The sequence below is a fragment of the Eleginops maclovinus genome, chromosome 9, assembly GCF_036324505.1.
Source record: "Eleginops maclovinus isolate JMC-PN-2008 ecotype Puerto Natales chromosome 9, JC_Emac_rtc_rv5, whole genome shotgun sequence".
NCBI classification, from domain to species: Eukaryota; Metazoa; Chordata; class Actinopteri; order Perciformes; family Eleginopidae; genus Eleginops; species Eleginops maclovinus.
In genome coordinates this window covers 8397310-8419148 of record NC_086357.1, presented here as the reverse complement: position 1 = coordinate 8419148, position 21839 = coordinate 8397310, and the positions used below count along the sequence as shown (strand labels likewise).

At 40.4% G+C, this 21839-nt stretch overlaps 1 protein-coding gene across 1 annotated transcript in view; it reads right to left on the bottom strand.

Annotated features, from left to right (window-relative positions):
• Positions 1-21839, bottom strand: part of gmds (GDP-mannose 4,6-dehydratase) — a 159918-nt gene that overhangs the window by 105901 nt on the left and 32178 nt on the right. The window contains exons 5-6 of the mRNA XM_063890629.1: positions 2480-2672; positions 1320-1424 (exon numbers count right to left, since the gene is read on the bottom strand). Coding sequence (XP_063746699.1) covers positions 1320-1424; positions 2480-2672 — 298 coding nt within the window. The remainder of the gene's footprint in view (positions 1-1319; positions 1425-2479; positions 2673-21839) is intronic.

Here is a 21839-nt window from a genome sequence, read left to right as displayed (position 1 = left end):
AGCACATATTAAAAATGTGACCACAACACACTCTCTATGTGTGAGAATGCGTGTGAGTGTGTGTCAAGTAGTTATGAGAAACCTGCTGAATGAATATGACTTTATATAGAGCATGTAATTTAATAATTTTACACGACCCAACAATAGTTTACCTTCTGTTTTACTGCTTATGCTAAGTGATGCCATATTTCACAACGTAATTTTAACTCTACCAAAATGTTTCCTGTATGATATATAATCATTCCTTACTGGCAATATAGTCAATCAGTAGCCTATCTTATAAAAACCCCAACAGTTAAGAGAATTATTTACACAAATCCTGAGAATACTGTCTTCATTGAACAATGTCAAATAAAGGAAACATTTTTAGGGTTCATGATAGATTTTTTACTTTGTAAATGCCTACTGTGATGATGTCAAGTGAGTTTTTGGATGGTATATGCTTTTGCATTCACTAAACATAAAGTGTATATTAAGATTTTTAACATATTGGCAAACATTTGACCACAAATATTAGGCTTTTTTCAAACTTTATTTGTTTTGTGGTCTTGTACAGTAAGTGAAATTATTATATCAGAGTCATATCCTGTGCACAATGTTTGTTCTGCATAATACAGTATGATGCAACTCTTTACCAACTCCTGCCTTTTTATCCAAATGTCTTTGTGTGTCATGTCAGCTCTGGAGAGGATCTAAAAATGGTCTTCAAGTGTAAACTCTTGTCTTATCTTTGTTTAATTTATTCAAATAAGATGCTTGAAAGGGGCTATATTATGCTTATGGGTTTTTCCCTTTCCTGTCTTGTGTTATATAGGTTTCCTATGCGTGTAAATGGTCTGCAAAGGCTAAAATCCTAAAGTTTCCTCGAAAGGGAGTTCCTCTTCCACACACTGCCTAGCTGCCTGAAAGACCTACAATAGACTCCTTTGTTTACTTCCATAAACAAGTGAAATCACTACGTAACAAGCAGTCGACCAATTACAACAGAGCCGACCAATGAACCAATCAGAGCAGACTTGGCTCTGGTTTCAGACAGAGGGTGTAAAGAGTTGCTGCAGCACAAAAAATAAAGAACTTTTTGAACATTAAAGCATTAAGACATGTCACAGAAGAGGAAAAAAATTACAACCTGAACCTGAAAATGAGCATAATACGGCCCCTTTAAAAAAACCTCAGCTCTGAATAAACCTTTACAAATGCTTCAAGTGAAACTCATGTCTTCTCTTTGTCTCCTTTATTACTATAAGATACTTTAAGATCCTAATTTACCCGTTAGAACAAAAATGTGACTTTGAGCATGAGTATGCGTGTGAGCTCACCTCTCCTCGGGCTCTCGTGGTTAAAGAGGATCCCGTTGACAGAAAACATGTTGTAGGCCTCTCTGAAGTTCACCACGATCCAATAAGCGTAAAGCTTGGCAGCACCTGAGAAGAGAGGTGGGAGAAACAGGGTGACAGAAGCATATTAGTAAAGCGAACTTTTTTGACAACGTAATAGAAACAGAGAGAAACACAGATCTTCTCTTCTCAAATATGCGAAAGGACCCTTTAAGAGACTACAGTACATGTCAGAGTGGAAAACAGCAGTATCGCAGATCACATTTCGACATCAGGAAAGTGAACTGCAGACTCCTGCTGATTGACCGAAAGCAGGCTCCTACAAAAAGTTCTCCCCTCACCATCGTCCTCCTCCACCCTTCTGCTGTGACGATGGGAATACCATAGAAAGCAAAAGGGAGGCGCCCGTTGATTAAGCTGTAGGTCAGGATATACACTGGAGGTGAAGGGAGGTCACCATGGAAACTCCCGCCTGCCCCAAGTCTAATTAATAGAGGAGCAGTCCTCCGCATGATGGTATGCGCCTCCCATGCAGCCTCGCATTGAGCGCTGACAGATGGGGAGAGTGTCAGAGAAGAGAGCATTTAGACAACAGAGAACACGAAACCTGATCGCTCACACACGTGTACAGCATATGTGTGTGTGTGTGTGTGTGTGTGTGTGTGTGTGTGTGTGTTGAAAGTGAGTGCTGAGTGCCGTGGATATAAAGGTGTCTTTGTTAAAGTGAGAGCCACTCCAGTCTTCAGTCAAACGTGTTGGCCTCGGGGTGTGTGGAGAGCTCTGCCTGAGCACTGAAGCACCCCTCTAACACACACACACACACACACACACACACACACACACACACACACACACACACACACACACACACACACACACACACACACACACACACACACACACACACACACACACACACACACACACACACACACACACACACACACACACACACACACACACACACACACACACACGAGAAAGTGAATCAGGCAATCTCTGTTCCCGTGCAAGGGCCATACGCAATGGATTTGACGAATGGCGGAAGGTAGAATATGTTAGGTAATCCGTCAGTGTGTTTCCACATGGAGGAACAGTACATTGTGTACGTGTGTGTGTGTGTGTGTGTGTGTGTGTATTACCGTAAGGTGAGCGAGGGTAAAAGGGCGTGGTTTCCTTCTGAGGGATCTCCTGAACTTTCCCGAACAGCTCGCTGGTCGACGCCTGGTAGAATTTCACGCTGTTGGTCAGGCCGCACGTCTTCACGGCGTCCAAGAGACGCAGCGTACCGACGCCGTCCACATTAGCGGTATATTCAGCCAACTCAAAGGATATCTAAGGAGGAGGGAAAGGGGAAAAAAAGAGAAGAAATGATTAATGGACCTCCATAGGAATGTTTCTTCATCTCATAAAACACATTCTGTAAAGAGTTCAATCAAATTAATAGAAAAAAGTTATAATTTAGATTTGGACTTCGGTATTTTACTGTTGAAATAACTATTGAATTGGGACCCAGACTTAAAGGGTATATATCTTTAACGACTTGGTTTTTAAGTTGTCTGGAAATATATTTTGGTATCTGGACCAACAAACTGTGAGAAAAAGACTATTCAGTCCTTTAAGAGATGTCTAAGTCAGGAACATTCGCTGTGGTATTTTACCTAATAGATTTCAAACAGAGAGTACAAGAAAATGGCTGTTGAGAATGTGATGTCACTTGACTGACTTGCCTCGAAACATTTCAAAATAGTTCTTCTATAGCCAAGGTTCAAAGTTGTTTTGATATATTTGAATGGCAAAATGTATCACTTTAAAATAACTATGCCTAGTATTGATAATAATTACTACAATGGTTTAAATTAATTTACTTCTCAAATATTTTGCACTTGGAAAGCTGCCACTTCAGGACAGTCATAAATACATGTGCCTGTACTTTGGATTTTTACTGTTGAAAAAGTTGTTTTTTTTCTCATACTGTATTTGCTGCAGCACCTCTTTTCACCCTCTGTCTGAAACCAGAGCCCAGTGTTACTTATTGATGTCACTAGGGTGGAACTTTGGGATTTTAGCCTTTGCAGACCATTGACATGCACCAAACCTATATAACACAATACAGGAGAGGGAAAATAAACCCTATAAGCATAATAGGGCCATAGCAATAGGATCAACTTGTAAATAATTAAGGGAATTGCTAAAGTATGCCAACAAAACAAAACAATGCTAACTAAGTTCGACAAATGTAACAAGGTGACACATTTGGCACAATGTCACCAAATCTACCATAAAATAAGGCGGGGGGGGTGACACAAATGCAGAATGTAATTGGAGAATGTGTTGATTCTGGAGTCCATCAAACCTCAAACCAAATACTCCAACTCCCAGAATGCCCGTATCCACGGCTGTAAGCTAAGAGGGGGAGGACTTAAACATTTCGGGGGAAATTAAGTTTAAATTAGAAATGTCTGTGCGCATGCACGCCTGTGTGTGTGTGTGTGTGTGTGTGTGTGTGTGTGTGTGTGTGTGTGTGTGTGTGTGTGTGTGTGTGTGTGTGTGTGTGTGTGTGTGTGTGTGTGTGTGTGTGTGTGTGTGTGTGACACCGTGTACTTGGACTGTGTGTGCTTGTCTGAGTGCCAGCTTGGCCTCGGGCTCCAAATCAGGCGTGACGGTTAAAAGCCGTGCTGGTTAGTGGTCACCACACCTGGAGCGAGCGGCATGAGCCTCGTCTGTACGGAGGAAACGCTTTGGCCCTTTAGTGCTTCCACACCGGCGCTGTACACACGGCCAGATAAAGACCCCTTATTTAAAGCTGGGGCCCAAGAACACTGGGCCTCTATTCCACTCAAAGTCCATACACACACATGCAGCGGCACACACACAGTGAGCAGGTTTGATCAGGTTCAATTACACTCCATAGCTCGGCGTAATTACCTGTGACGCTCCACTCACGCTTTTACTTTGCATTCTGGCATTTTCATTTACATTTCCATCATTCACAAGAGCAAGTGAGGGGTCGTTTTACACACCAGCGTAGACTGCGTGTTACAATATGACGTATTCAACAGCAAACATGCGAGGTGCACACAGAAATGGCAATACCAGCGGAGTAAAATCCAATCTAAAATCACAGTAGAATGAAGCCTTAAATGCACAACAAGGAACATTATTATTTACTTAAGATATGTTGTATGATCAACATTGTGATGTCACAGGGAAGTTTGATAAGTTGTTGATAAAAATGTCCTAGAATTTCGTTTTCAGCTACCTCACTTTATTTATCCATGGGAATTCAACTGATCACACTGATGATATTAAAGATCATTTACATAAACATGGGCATACAATTGTAGATAAAACTAAATGTAAAAAGAAAGAAATGGTGGCAAAAAAGGTGAAGTAAAACAGCGCCAGTCAATTTTCAAACCATTAAGAAAATGTGATTAAAAATGTTGCATTAATATTCATAAATGAATCCACCCAGATCTGATGCCTGTGTTCAACACTATTTTTAGTCCCATCATTTGTAAAGGTATGTCCACTGGGGGATTTATATCGGTGGTATATCACAGGCCTGGATGTGAAGTTTACACGAAGAAATAAGGAATTAGACATTGCCAGCAATTGGGGAAAAAGATGGTAATTCTGAAGATGTTGGGGTTTGTTTTTGGGAAATGACTGTTTGTCACTTGTTTGTTTTTTCTTACTTTCAGTGTTTCCACTCAGTCACTCACTCTGCGTGGTCACTATTAGTAGTACACTAAACAAGTTGTTGGTCCTTCCCTAAATATTCAGAGTTTATAGTCTGTCTGCAACACTTTGTAATGAAAGCTGTCAACTAATATAAGTAGGAACCAAATGTTTGAGCCAATTAATGGTCTTGTTTACTTATTCCTTGATCAGATAGTTCCTGATCATAAAGCAAAAGTCTTGGACTAGACTAAGGGCTTATTTTTGTTAAATAAAAAAGTGTTTGCTCAAAGAAAAGAGATATTTCTAAAAGAAAGTAAGGTGGAAAAAAAAAGATTAATTTAATGACATGGTGTGTATTTTCTTTTTAAATGTGGAATAGAAGTTTTAAATAAAATGTAAATGTGCCATGTTGGAGGTCAGGGCCATTGCTACCGGCACTAAACCTGAAACAGAAAGTACCTGCTTTCATGTTCAGTGGAAAAGAGGGGACACACACATACCGGTTCCCTCTGTAACGCCAGACATAACCCCCCTTCAGCTCTTCCTCCTCCCCTCCTCCACTTCTTCCTTCCTTCCACATTTCTCCTCCTGCTTTGTCAATGCTCACTCTCCCTGGACCTCATAAAGTTCATTTTTTACTACTACACCTTCCTCACTGACACCCCCGGCTCTATCTGTGCAAGTCCCTGCATTCCTCCTGTTTTTCCAACACCACACATACACACACACACACTCTGCGTATCAAAACCAGCTGAGAGGGGGGCAGGGTCCAGGACGCCTTGACAACCTAAATCAAACAAATTGCCTTAATGCCTCCATTCTCTGTCATTATGTAAGGCAGGGCCTGAGCGCTGACGGTTTAAAGGCCAGACGTTTTGTACACCACTGTGTGTAGATGTGTGTAGACTGCAGGGCCCCTCACCCGACCTGGCAGATATTGTTCTGTTCTGGGAAGTCAGCCAGGCTCTGTCAGCATTGGGGGTCCGCCGCCGAACCGGAAAAAAAGCGATCTGTTTAAAAGGTTCTAAATGTACAGGATATACGTGCTGCATTTAGTGGTTTCATTTCTTTCCTGCGCACCCAAGGTCTGTTGAAATGCATGCTTGAAACTGCGGAATGTGAATCTGTGCTTATGTGCGTGTGTGTGTGCGTCTTGACAGATGTATAAATATGAGCTACTTTTATTCAGGCATGGCCTCTCTGCATACCTGCGTGGCCTTCCGTAAAGGTTTATGTGGAGGCATTAAACTGTATACACAGGGGTTAAGAACGCAGGTTCTATTGTGCATTTGTAACAAAAAAAACACTTCACTTTACCGAACAGAGCAGCAGAACCACATTTTCTACGTTGATTTGAATGGAAGATAACCATATATAATAGAATGATAACCCCCAAAGGAGTGACCTCCAAATTGACCAATATTTCTGATTGAGTAATAAACATTTTCTGGTGAGGGATCATACACTGCCGGCCAAAGAAAAAAGGTCACAAGCCTGTGGGGGGCGGTGCTATGATCTGGGGTTGCTGCAGTTGGTCTGGTCTAGGTTCAGCCCTTTTATGTGCCCAAAGAATGAGGTCAGCTGACTACCTGAATATACTGAATGACCAGGTTATTCCATCAATGGGTTTTTTCTTCCCTGATGGCACGGGCATGTTCCAAGATGACAATGCCAGGATCCATCGGGCTCAAATTGTGAAAGAGCGGTTCAGGGAGCATGAGACATCATTTTCACACATGGATTGGCCCCCACAGAGTCCAGACCTGAACCTGATTGAGAATCTTTGGGATGTGCTGGAGAAGACTTTGCGCAGTGGTCCGAATCTCCTGTCATCAATACAAGATCTTGGCGAAAAATTAATGCAAGACAGAAATAAATGTTGTGACATTGCAGAAGCTTGTGGAAACGATGCCACAGCGAATGCGTGCCGTAATCAAAGCTAAAGGCAGTCCAACGAATATTAGAGTGTGTGACTTTTTTTTTTTGGCCAGGCAGTGTATTAGATAATACATTGGCAAAAAGATGATGGAAACTGTTCTTAATTTTGCTCTTATATGGTTTGCCAATTTTGTGTTTCAGAATGTGTATTGCCCAATTTGACATCAACTGATAAATCATATCAGGGATAAAATGTTATAATGAATACAGTTCAACTAGGAGACATTAGCTTTTTTATTTGAATATTAAGTAAGTAAGTATTAGGTTCATGAGTACATTTTAATTCTATTTCTTTCAGTCAGTTTAGTTTTTTCTCTTTTGTGATCGAACAAAATGTTAAATTATTCTGGATGAAATTAAACTCTTAAAACAATCATACTCTACCATAAAAATCATACATTGTTCTATCCTTAATTTGTATGCACTGAAAAAATGAATATTGTATAAAAATGGTATATTCACTTCAGAGTTAGTGATTTATTTATGTCCTTTTTATATTGTAAAATGGAATGAAGACTGTGGTGCGTATGATTAAAGGCAAGTTTTTGTCATTTTAAGTAAAAATATGTAATGTGCTGCCTGATTTACTATAGTATACTTTTCCACTCAGATTCTTCATTTACCAGTATTTGTAGTGTTCAAAATAAACAGAAAAATCCTATAGTAACCAAACAAAATGCGCCCTACACAACACACACTTGTTTCCTCGTCCTAAAAACGCTGAAGCAACAGATTAATGACCTCTGTGGTAAACCATCATCACACCTCAGATTCCAGAGAAATTACAGGAGAGAGACTGCCCCACTGTGAGCGGCACTCTCTCGTTATCGTGGATTACGTTGTCAAACCCTGAAACTCTGGCAAATTCCTGCCGACCGCGAACACCTAAATAAAGAAATTTAGATGACAGGGAGAGGGGAAAAAAGGGAGCAGGTATGGAAGAGAAGAAAATAGACATATGGCAGAGAGAGAAAGTGTGGGTGTGTGTTTGCATGAGCTTGGGTGGGGGTAAGATTTACTCATCACTTTTACAGGCCAACTGAAATTAGCCTCTAAAGTGATGAGTAAAGAGCAGTCGTGTGTTAACAGGGCAAAAACAAACAGGTTGAAATCCCTCCAGAGGAGAGGTTTAGACTCGATCTGGCAACCCACACACTGCCAGACAGATCAACGACTACGCTTTTATCGACTTAACTATGGTTTCAGTCATCTGCGTGATAAAGTCAACATAAAGCCCCCAAACTGAAGTCATCGTTGCTCCACTCAGTGTTGAAAGAATTAGTTAGCAGAAGGTGGGAGTAATGGATGGGATTGTGTTATCATCCTTTAACTCTAATTCACAGCAAGAATAAAAATGATCCCCACACGGTGGACCCAGGTTCGAATCCGGCCTGAGTCCCTTTGCCGCGCGTCTTCCCCTCTGTTTCTGTTTCTGAACTGCACTATATTAAAGGCAATGGTTGCCCAAAAAATTCTTTAAAAAAAAAGAATAACAACTAATACAATGGCTTAAGAAGCAGAAGCCTTGGGAATTCATATATTATTTTGATAATTGCTTCATATCTACGTAAAAGGGGCGAGGTTGTGCGGCCGTCTCCCAGTCGGAGGTTCGATCCTAGCTCCTGCAGGCAACATGTCGATGTGTTCATCCGGCAAGATTTACCCCAAATTGCTTCCAATGGCATGGCCAACAGTTAATACTAGTTTCCTCAGGCAGATGGCACCTTGTATGGCAGCCTCTGTCTCTGTAAAAATGGGCAAATGCTGACTTGTACTTGTAAAAGCGCTTTAAATAAAGTCCATTTACTGTTTAACAAAATGCAGTGTTGGTAGATGGTACCAGCCTGTTGCCTTAGTTGGTATACTACTGTACAAAACCCAGAGAGTACATTGATGTTGGTTAGCAGACACCTCTCTTACTGGTAACTTAGGCTTTTAAACAAGGACTTCTTTGTTAGGGTTAACGAAAGTAACTTTTTATGGTTGGAAAAAACATTGATATTTGTTAGGAGACAGAACGCAAAATATGATCTAACAAAAACACACATGCTTTGCACAACGAAACCATCCAATCCAACTTCCTCCCAAGAAAATGATCACTTGCATGACGGCAAATTGGGATTGTCGGGAAAATCGTAAATGCTAGAAAACGTGACAAAAGCCGGAATGACGATGCGGTTACTTTCTTGCAAACGTTTTGTTTTAGGCCACTACTTTCAAATCAAGACAACACTTTCTGAACAGCAACTATTCAGATCTTGCTCATGTACTTTTCATCAACAGACTTTGGGTTAACAGATCAAAGTCTTAACTATAATTTCCTCCTTGTGTTGCATTATCTGCACCACTCAACTAAACTGTCTGTGTTTGCACATTGAAGCCAATTTAAATCGTATAAAACGCCTGTCAACAATCTTGATTTGTGTCTATTTATTTAAGGGAATCCTGCAGTCACTTTCAATTCCTTTATCTTTGGGAGGTAAGGGGAGAAGAATTTATTGATACCGATTCCATTAACGATTCTCCTTAGATATTTAATCTAGATTAGATGAGATTTGGATATACTTTCTTTCAATATAATTGATCCCAATTTGGGAAATGTATCTGTCACAGCAGCATGTGGATAAGACGGTATTTCTTTCTGAACATTTTTTGAGTGGCAAAAGTGTACTTACAGATGTGTTGGTGCATCACTTGTGAGCATTTTTTTATTTTTATCTCCCTTGCCCTCGTGTCCTACTCAAACTGAAACATGAGGTTGTGTGCCTAACATAATTGTGGATATCCAACTGTCAAAAACTACTGATCCTTTCTTAGGAATGGGACAACTAAGAAACCGGTTCTCAACAGTCATCGTTTTACTTGTGTTATACTTTTTTTTTGTAGTTGATCTATTAATTGATTAACTAACTGTTGCAGCTCTAATAATGTCATGGTTAGTAAAAAATAAACAAACTAAATCAATGGGAACTGTCAGGTTACTCTTTGATTAGTAACAGAGTTCAGGGAGGACTGTATGATTTTTAGTTACTACACAAGTATATGTTACCACCAGCAACCTGCTGTAGCCTAAGCTACTGTTGCTGTATGCAAGCCCACGCTAACAGCCTACTCACCAAACAGAGCTGTGTTTCCATCACCAAGTGTTGTGATGAAACTTGAGGGGGGAATCTCTCCACCTCCAGTTCTGTCTTGTTGTAATTCTGTGACTTAAGCTTGTATGTACAAAAACCTGTTAGAACAACAAAGTGCTATTTTTTCCTTGCAGTGTGCCAATATGCCTTTCTCTGAGACGCAGACACAATACAGTTCAAAGGAGATCAGGAGGTGTAGGCAGCAAGTATTGAGTGACAGGGAGTGCGAGACAGAGGTGTGGATGACATTGCATCATCCCGCAGGAACGCGTGTTGGCTCTATTGAGTGTTTTCAGTCTGGGAACCAAGTGTTCTTAAATGGATCTCAATAACAATGTCACTCACTAAGTTACGGAGACACCAGGGAAAACTACAGGTAGGAATATTTCACATAGCATTAACTTGTTCTTAACATTGCAAGCTTGTTAAATAATGATGCACATCAAATACGCACACCCTCGTCTTGCCAAGAATTCCCCTGTAACCGAAGTCCTGTGTGTTTAACAAGTGACGTGAAGTCTGAAGAGTATATATAGACATTGACAAACGGAAACAATACAACCCTTTATAGAGCATTAATCACAGGGTACACTTTAAGGAATTCCAAACAGTGGGGTTATTAATAGAACGTCTATTTAACAATAGTTTTCAGAGACGCACATAAGGCATACATGGCTGTCATGGTTTATATGAGTTGCTTTATAGATGGATTAATGAAGGATAGTGGTTTACAGGAATCAGGTATAACAATAAAAGATGCACTTCTTTGAAAACAAAAGGCCTGAAAGATTTTCATCTTTCCTTTTATATAGCTATGATGAAAATTCAACTTACTTTGATTCCAAGGCAAGAATCAGAGAAAAAGATCTGCACACTATTAAAAGCTTGCAGGTATTTTAATTCTGCAATGTCAAATAAGATCTTCAGCACGTATTGTCAATATAACTTTGTGTCTAACATCAATTCACAATACAAGCATTGTGTACACCCTGTCCTTTTATTAGTTAATATTGACTAGTGAAAACCAAGGCTTGTTAAAGCAACATTAAGCTACTTTTAGTGGAAACAGGCCAAGTGATTTGCCCAATAAACTTGTACATGATAATACTTCCAGAAACGTTTCTATTGTCTAAGTTTAATAAACCTCCTCAGGTGATAAATAATAGTTGTAGGTGACAACATGCACTTATCTTCATCCTGTTAGACAAAATGTTTGGACCCATTACATGCTTAATTTCACTTATGGATACAAATTATCAATAAGGATGTGTGCCTTGGCAAGCACCTTTCATAATGACAATGAAAGCAAGCTTTAAAAACAAATGGCGCCTTCATTAATTCAGGTGTTCGTTTTATTCAGTCTATTCACTGAGTTCAGAGACAATAAAAAAATGAAGGGCTAAATACTGAAATGTTGATCGGCTTGCAGGATTAAACGGGATCAACTTCTTAAAATTGATGGCAAATTCAAGATCAACATTATTATTTTTTAAATTCAGATCAGTCCATGGTATGCTTCAACGCACTAATCCCAGTCACTGTTGTTCATCCATCATTGGGATCTCGTTTTTTTGCGACTAATTACAGGCCTCTTAATGCTCGGGGAGTGCGGAGGATGCTGCAGCTATGGCAATGAACAAATACAGTACAAGTCAAACAGACCAGGTGAATCTTAGAAAGACAGATGGAGACGTGAGATGTGCACAGTGGAGAAATACGTGCTTCGGCAGTGAATGTCATGGCAGGTAGACTGAGAGTTGTAGATTGGCTGTCAAACTCAGGATTTATGCAGTCGAGTCTGGAAAGTCCCTGTCTGCCTCCCGGCACTCCGCTCTACCTATTTCATTCCTTCACTCTTTTTCTGCGTTTTTTTTTTTCCTGATGGCATTAACGTGAACAGGTGGTGGCCAGTCTCCCCAGCTCTGAGGGTAACCAAATAAAGGAAATGTGAAGGGGTGCCGGAGCCAATGCAATCAGATTGTGCTCCAGAACTCCATCATTTTATTTTGACAGTTTTTCCAGGACCATTGCCAATCAGACATCCTTATAAATGAATCATGTTATGAGCTGCAATGTAAGTAACCCAACTTTACTAAAGATAATATCAAAATTGCAAGTTTTCCAGGCAGAAAATACAACCAAAAAAGGTTAACGGAAAGCTGGATGTTTGATCAAAAGACGTAAAAAATAACATGTGTCGTAATATAGCACTTCTTTGCAAAATCCTTTCAAAAGATGCATCTTTAACAGAGTTTTAAAAGTAAGCACTGTTATTAGTAAATGAAAATAACTAGAGCTGCTACTGGGGTTCATCTTTCTTTTTACAAATACAGGTATATTTCTTTTAATTTGAAAAATCAATGGTGTTTTAGGTCTAAACTCACAGATATTCAGTGCATCATGTAATAATGTTAAATGTAAAAACATTGTAAAAATGTGATGGTTGCAGTGAATTTACATTATTCAATATATAATAACTCAAAAATGCTCCAATTTTGAATAAACCAAGGGAAAGTAATGAGTCTCAAACAGTTAATTAGGAGAGCAGAGGTGCAGTGGTACACCCCATTCCTTTAGCGTTGGATAAGAGCTCCTTGGAAGGGGAACTCCCTGGAATGTCAATCAAGAAAAGAAGAACCTCTTCATTCCCATCGCGTGATCTACCCTGAAGACATTTACCACCAATCAATCACACCAACCTCGAGAATAGGAACACGCTTGTAAATATGGCAACAGGTCTAACTGCAGCAAGCTGTGGCCATGTCTCTTGGGCTGCGCGGAGAAATCTATGTCATCCGTGACATACTTTGACGGGATTTCACATGTCAATACTGGTGTTGTAAGGTCATGTTCACAAATCAAACCAGAAAAGGAATTTGTTTCAATGTTGTAGTATGAATGTCACAATCTGAAATACTTTGGTACCAAGTCAGTTTCAACATTTTCTACGGCAGGTACCATAGCGCCCAATAACGTTTGCAATGTCGGGCTTCAGGGTTTAAGACTAACCTCTTTCAGGGGGAAGATAGAAAATCAGTGTAAGACTCTGAAAATGCTTGATTGTGCAGATCATAAACAAATGAGTATGGTTTGATGATGTGTTCAAATGTTTGACTAAAATACGCAATCACTTGTTAAGGAGTGTATTTTGAAGTCCGGTTTACATTTTATAGATTCTTTATCTTCATAGTCAACTGCATATATTTTTTTTTCTGGTACCATTTTACAATAAGACTACTCGTATAAAGGATTCATAAAGTGTTTATAATTAGGTTATTAATGAGACTGTAAAAACTTTATTAATCATTAAGAACCATTTATAAACCAGTTCTAACATGGTTTTCATATATCAACACAGGCTCACTATTTGGCAAGATGACTATGACTTATATTGGCTACCTAGCTTCATCAGCCAACCTCCTTGGTATCTGTTGATCACTGAGTTGATTCTCCCCCCATCCATCTTGAAGTTTTGTTTACCTAGTGTCTTATAAAAGCTTATTAAGGATTTGTAAAGTGTTCACAACCTAATTAATAAATGAATTACAAAGCCTTCGTAAACTCTTCATGAGGGTAGTCTTATGGCAAAGTGGTACCTATTTTCTCGAATTCAGGTTTGTTTATATTTTTGTTTTGAGATGTTTATATTTTAGAATAGTTTATTTCTACTTTTTAAATCCTAATTATGTGCAATGCGTTGTTTTGTTTTATGCTGCTGCAACAAAACAAAATCCCAATTTGGGATCAATAGAATATTTCTTATGTTATGTTATGGTATTGAGTTTTGTTACCCAGAATTGTTGAACTTAACTGGTATTTGTACAGACTGCTAAAACGGTGGTATTGTAAAGAAATAATCAGAATTCCATACAGATGTCGTTGTGGTTCAAGGAATTCATAAATAAAGAAATCCTTTTTTACAACAACTAGGAAGACCTCTCTATCTCTGCTCCTCACCCTCTGGATCAGCTGACCAGGACCAGATGACTTCAAAGTGAGAGCTCAGCTGAGAGGTGAGGATGGACCTCCCACATCAGAGACTCCCTGCCAGGACCAAAATGATCCCCTTGACGCCTCCAACCCCCTCCCTATCTTTCCTCGCTCACCTTACCCCCGACTCCAGCTGCTGCCCCCTGCTCCATTTGGCTGTAATCAGCACCCAGCATCCTCTCTGATTAGAGGAGGTGGGGGTTGGGGGGAGGTAAGCCTTGACAAATTGGCACATTCTTCTACACCCATTCCCCTTCTTTTCCCATCCCTCTCAATCCTCCCTTTTCCCGCTCACACACCCACAGACCCCATTTAATTCCCCTCCACCCCAAGCCTGCACCACTCACTTGATGAATGATGTCCTTGTGAGCAAATCAAGCCACCAATGCGCACACCAATGCGCACACGCACGCACACACGCACGCACACCCTAAATAGAAGTGAAGTTTAGGGACCACCGCCCCTGCAGGTGCTACCTCTCTTTGGCTACACACACACACTTACAGATGGAGTCATATGCATACACCACCACACGGACACACTCCCATAAATACACACACTGACCACAGTCAGCCACAATAACACATACCAACACACACTCTGCCTGCTCTGGTAGCTGTCACAGAGCCATGTGACCGAAACGGAGCCCAGGTTGTGATCCAACATTATGACTGATTTACACAAACTCCCCTCTCCCTCCGTACCACTGCCCCACCTCCCAACCTCAAACCCCAGCCGGTCTAACCCGGTCCACCCAGGACCCCCTGGACAGGAGCAGCACAACAGCTGCATGTGTTTGTGTGTGTGTGTGTGTGTGTGTGTGTGTGTGTGTGTGTGTGTGTGTGTGTGTGTGTGTGTGTGTGTGTGTGTGTGTGTGTGTGTGTGTGTGTGTGTGTGTGTGTGTGTGTGTGTGTGTGTGTGTGTGTGAGAAAGGAGAAGGAGCAGGATCAAGGTTATGGCTGGGCAGTTACACGGTGCTGTTCAGTTATAACCGCCCTGCCTTGGCATACAGCTTAAACAAAAAAAAAACAACAAAGAAAGACGAGGGCTTGGTGAACGAAACTGGCAAACCTCCTTCACTCGGCAGTCAGGTATTTGCATATTTGTGACCACGTGTATGTTTGTGTTGCTCTCCTTCATTACCATGGAGATAGTTGTTTGAGGAGTCATAAAGGATGGTGTAATGTGGGAGCGGCCAACCTTTTTCCCACCCTTTCCCAACCCAGTCCCACCAACAGCTTTCATCTGGAGCGGATTAGAGACATTAGCACTTTCTTATCTCTATGCCTTCCTCCGGGTCTTTCACCATCTCGCCCTTTTACCCCGTCTCTAGCCTCCATCACAACACCTACCCCCTTTCATTTCTCCATCACTGTACCCGTGGCATTCTTAAAATTCTGTAAGAAAGATTTTAGGCTATGTTAAAAGAGGTGGTGGACAACAAGCTAAAGTCACACACAGTTATGACAGTGTGTTGTTCACCTACTTATAAACTGACTTTGGTTCAAGTACATAAATCAGCAGCACATATTTGCACACGAGAGCCAGCCATGTGCGCTCTGCTCTGTTTGAACACACAAAAGTATGCGGCTTAAACGGGAGAGTTGATCAATCACAAGCCTGACACCTGGGGAACATACACACTCGCAGATAATGGGCATTACACTCACAACTGACCCCACTACAATATCTAAACCACGCTGTGTTGGTGCATGTGGTCTCTGGAATGTGCAAAAAGCTTACAGAACATTAGAGGAGCGCTGGCACAGAGGCTAAAATTAGCCTAACACTTATAAACAAACACACGCACACACAGCCAGTAATCCTTATTAATACCAGTCATCAATCTCCAGATGATGGCATGTTGGGCTGTCCTTATTGGGAAGAGATATGACAGAGTGCCTAGTGGGAGTATGTGTTGCAGCGCCCGGGCCTTGATGGGAATTTAATCTTGGTCATCTATCTCTATTAAAATGGCTCAACATAGCCCATGGATTAGAGGCAGGTCTGACAGGGCTACGCTGTTACTGATTCAGGACTTCACAATATGGACAACATTTACAGCATGAGCAATTTCTGTCAACTGAACAGACAAACTACCTTTGACATTGTGACCACCCAACCTGATAATCACTGCATCCTACTGTACTGTATATCTGGTGAATATAAACCAATAGTAAACAGGTAATTATTGTAGTTCAATCAAACATGTGAAATAAATGGTGAAAAAAAGAGAATGTGTTCATTAGGTGAATGAATAAATATTTCAAATGAATGAATATTATGCCCTATTGCTACTGACTGTGTAAATATTACAAAATAATAATAAAGGGGAAGCTTTGTTGTCTGTTTTCTGGTATATTAAGTTTTTTGTTTCATTATTTTCTTTGTATTCATCTACAGTTCATTACATGCCCTGACATGGTTACTGGAGGACAAGGAGGATTTGAGTCTGAAAATGTTTTGTGATCTTTTTTATGCGCTCCATGAATTGAATGGTTTTCATGTATTTAATTATTGGTTTGTTACGTTCCTTTTGAACAACATAGCCTGCAAATAAACATTACAATGTATATTATTTTTATAAAATCAGTTTTAAACCAACCATGCTCTTGTCTTTATTAAACAACATTCAACGGAACAAAATCTTTTCCAAAGCCACTGCCCTAAATATGACTCATCTTTCGTCACTTAAAAATGGACTGTTTCCCTCTGTGAGTATTTAGATCATCACCATTCAGCCATTACAGTATGTGACCTCAGATACCAACACCACGTTATTGGCAGAAAATCATGATTCACACTTCTACATACCCACGTTGACACACAAACACACACACACACACACACACAAACACAGAAAGGTTAGCAAAAGACAATTGCTTGGGTTCAAGTCCAACCTACTTCTCTCAACAGGGCGGGAACAACGGAGCAGGGGTCGGCATGCCGGGTCGGACCTTTGCGGATTGGCCGGTCTTTGAAGGAGGCCTGAGTCGGGGAAGGGTTTTCGGGAAGGGGAAATGCTCTGCTGGAAGTTTTGGATATCAATGGAAAAGCTTTCTCTCTTCCACACATGACTGAAGGGTGACTTTCCTTCATCTACTAATCCCACAACAACGGAAAGATAAAGTCCAAAGAACACGTAAGAGGAAGATTCCCAGAAAGGGACAGCCCCAAAGACTGAAATCCAGTTGCTTAAGGGGAGAATGCTCTTTTACAAAATACGGTATCAGTTTAAAACAACAGTATGTGACTAGTATCTGAGTATCAGATATTGATGGTTGATAGAACAGCTGATGGACAGATGACGATCAGCCCACGGGGCAGAATATGTCGGGAGAAAGTCTTGTGACCCCAACTATCCCACGATCCAGCAACAACCTGGCTTAACCACATGCACAACCTCTGGCTATCCAGCTGTTTGCTCCAGTAAATATCCCTATATTCACACACACTCACTGAAACACACTGACAGAAACCGGCAGGGAGTAGCTTGAAACTCACTCTCAAGTTTCAGATAAGGTTAGAATGTTCCCTCTCAGTGGACAGTCCAACAACGCCTCGTTCACCATGTCAAAAACGTTGTACACACATTTTAGAGAAGCTGTCCTTTGGGAACGATTGATTTACAAGATTGATAAACATGACACGGAAATATGTCGCTTAAAGTTATTGCAATGATCCTGGTGTATGCTGAAGGTTATTTTTTTCAAATGTGGTGCCCCCCAGTGGTAGTAGCTGGATGGACAGGTCAGGAGCCGTTGGATTTATTTACCGCATCCTCAAGGATCCCTCTCTGGGTCGGATGAAATAAAGAGAGAATGTATGGAATAAACCAGCGCTGTGTTTACATATCCTTTCATTTCTTCGTGCTGTGGTGCCATGCTCAGTATGTGAGGACGCAGGGTGCAGTGACGGACCAGCTGAGCTGCGGAGGACAGGAACTTGTTCGCTCGCCTCTTTATGGAGACGGACACCTTTGGCAGTCGAGTGAGAATTAGAGGGCGGAAAGTGGGTGCTACCTCTGCATGAACCGGAAGGGCAAACTTGTTGGAAAGCCAGACGGCCGGAGCAGGGACTGTATCTTCACAGAGATCGTACTGGAGAACAATTACACGGCATTCCCGAATGCCAAGTATGACGGCTGGTATGTGGCTTTTACCAGGAAAGGGAGGCCCATCAAAGCGTCCAGGACGAGGCTCCACACGGGCCCGTCTCCCTTCCCAAACACGGACCAAAGCAAACCCTTTAAGTTGATGAGTTTCTTTACCACAGTTTACGTCACATAAGCAGCAAATTCGTACAGGATAACATATTGGACTTGTAATCAATTATCTAAATAGTTGTTTATTTTTCTGTTGTCCACTACTGGAATAATTATCTTTTAGTTACAATAAAATCAGTTGGATTAAGAAAAAAAAAAAGTAGTAGCTAACAAGATACAATGGAGCATGTCACGGTAATCGTCTTACAAGACTGTTGACAATAATAATACTTTTATAGCATTTAAAAAGGTACAAAGATAGGCCCGACCCTAATCCCTTCATGTTTAAAAGTCATGCCAGTTTTAGCTTTTATCCCAGTTCTTATTGAATGTTGGTCCCAAACTGTCCTCTGACAATTCTCTCAAACATACGGCCCGGGGGCCAATACCGGCCCACAGGATGACTTTGCAGAGTGAAAAAATGTAATTGTGAAATAAAATGTCAGTCGGCCGATTGAGTACAAATGAGTTTGGTTTGGTTGAAGCCTGTTGTTCAAGCACTGCCACAACTTTTATCTATGTTTTTTGTATACATTTCAGTGACAAGGCAGGGGGATAACTTAACCTTCTACCTTAATAGCCTCAATGTACTTTCTATTGTGGTGTGTCGGGATTACTACACAGATGTTGTTACGTTCCAGATAACAGTCACTAAATATTTTTTTTAGATACACTGTGATCTGTAAGGTGTGATGCACATTTGTAAATGATAAACTGAGGGATAAAAAAGCTGAAATTGCACTCATTTTTCTTAAGACATTTCAGGTTGTTCATCATTTTAGTTTAAAAGTTAATTAAATGTGAACATTTTCAGAAAGTACTTTTTTGCACTGAAACAAAGGGAACAATTAGTTTTTATTTATAGCTGACTAAGCTGTGATTTTACTGGTACAGCCTACTTGAGATCCAATTGGGCTGTATGTGGCCCCTCAACTAATAGCAGTTTGACACCCCTGCTCTAAAGTGGTGAGTCCAAACAGTTCAAGAACAATAAGAACTTAAAAATATTATAGGTTTCTTTTATCTTTGGGTGCACATAATCCAAATGCAAAAACATGTAACAACCATAGTGGTGCCTCTGCAGTGACCACAAAAAGTAGATGATCCTGTAATCTCTACTGTAATGTACAGGCTTAAAGAAATGTGTTTATCTTGTCACCGAGTTCTCCGTCCTCGCATCTCCTCCACTGCTCCACCACAACAGCCGGAGGAAAAAGGGCTCCCTCTCCTCTCAGACCTCCCCGATCCCCGGGCGAGGCTGACCACAAGCCGTCCAGCCCGGGTCGCCTTACCCGTTTACCGCGTGGGAGCGGAAACCGACACGGAATCACAGAGACCCATTCAAAGCCTTGCATAGGAAATCTCTTCCTCTGCAGTGATACCTTACACTTCATCTGCATATTCACATATTCAGAACCCTTCCTGTCTGTACGAGATAGAGGAAAAACTGGGCACAGACAAAGTTGTTTTTAATAGTTTTCAAAGGGTTTTTGACATTTGCATCTTGGAAGCCAACCAAGGGCCAGCAGAACGCTTCTGCGCAAAGATCCTCAGACTAGACTGGCATTAGTAACAAGACTTAAATATAAAGAAATCCAAATAATATTCAATCAGATGGGTATTTCAAAGCCAATATTAGGCCGTATCTATCACTCACAGACAATGATTTGTTGAGGGAAGCAATAAGAAAGACAGAAATCTGTTGCATGTGTAACTGCCGTTCGAGGAATTCTGCCGAGACCTGCCCGTCACGTAGCCACTACGGATCATCTCTCAAGCTGACAGCAAGTGTCAACAGACGCACACATCGAAAAATGAGAGCTGCTATTGTGTGACAATCTCGCAGTGCGGTTACACTTGTAAGCAAACAACATACCACAATGACACTCCTGGTGCTCTGCCAAGTCAGCCCTGGCAGCTGCCTCACTACGCAAATCACTGGCTCATTGGAGTTGATGGTTTTTATATTGTTTTCTGCCGCTGTGCATCGGGAAAATGTTAGCCATAGTTTACATAATTGATGCAACATTCCCGATACTTAGGAAGAGTCAATATGTACCGTCTCTATTAATATCAGCTCTTTTGTTCATGCTCTTCCCAAATGTCTTGGCACATGACTCAATTACACCTTAAGAGAAAGGCAGGTGACTTGAAAAGAGATGGTACAGGGTTTATTTTGTCTTGCACAAAGCTATACGTATGTAGAATCACAATTAGAGTCTAATAAAATAAATACAGATACAGAATATATCGCACAGACTTTGAGTAAAGTGGTCTTTTATACCCATTCAACCCACACTGTCTTGAAGTTGTTGAATGGTCTACATGGTAAATTTCACTTTGCATAAATACTGTGTTTGTGGAAAAACCTACTCAATTATTTAGATGTAAACAGAATCCAATATTGTTGATGCTTGTACAAAAAAAATAGAGGATATTGTTTCACAGTTGGAACCCACACCTCTATTATTTTTTGAAAGAGAAATGTCTGTAAGTGTTGGTCGGTTTACGGTTTTTGGTTTGAGTTTAGGAATGTGTTCTATTTTGCTGCTCCAACTGTTTTATCAGTTTTAATTCCCTCAACTCCAGAACATTCTGAGATTATTTTTCATATCCACCCAACATTTATGAGAACCCAGAGGTCAGTACTGTGTGCAGAATTTCATTAAATATGATTGACAAAGGTTGTTGTTATCATTTTAAATGTTGTGAATTCACAACATGAGCTCACTCAATATAGAGATCAAATGTATGTTATCGTTGATCATTTCCCACTTTGGTTAATCGTACATATATAACGTTTTTTTTAAACGCATTTCAAAAATATACTTTATCCATAAATAACAATAAATGTACTCTTTAAAAAGCACAATGTATGAGCTAGGTCAGAGGTCTTTTTTGTTATTACTGATGACTTGTACATTAAAGTTAAGGGGCCTTGTTGGAAAGTATGTTATGTTATTATGTTAAACTGCATTTTTTACTCAACCACATTTATTTAACAGCTACAGTTATTCAAAACGTTAATAAACAATTTAATTAACTAAGTTAAGACGTAGTTATGCAGTAGTGCATAAAGTAATTTAAATAAGGTCATATTTTACCAGCTGCAACTTTAAAGTGATAAACATGTAAATAGTTATAATATAATGTTTTTCTGAAATGAGCCAATACATTGTGATTCTTATTATATTGTTCTTTAATTTAAATACTATTTTGGTTGCAGGACTTTTACACCATTTTTTCTATGACACCGCATAAGCTATAATCAGTCCCTGACAGCCCCTGGCCTCTATTTTCAACTTTCAAAAGAACAGAAATCCCTCATCCAAACACATTGTTTTATTTTTCCTAGGACATGGCAGTAAGTAAGTGCTCAGCTGACGTCTTTTGCCCGACTGCAGTTTCACTAGTTTTTGCGAAATCCTAAAATCATCTTAAACTAAAACGCACGGCTAATCACAACCCTATGAAAGAATCAGCGTCATG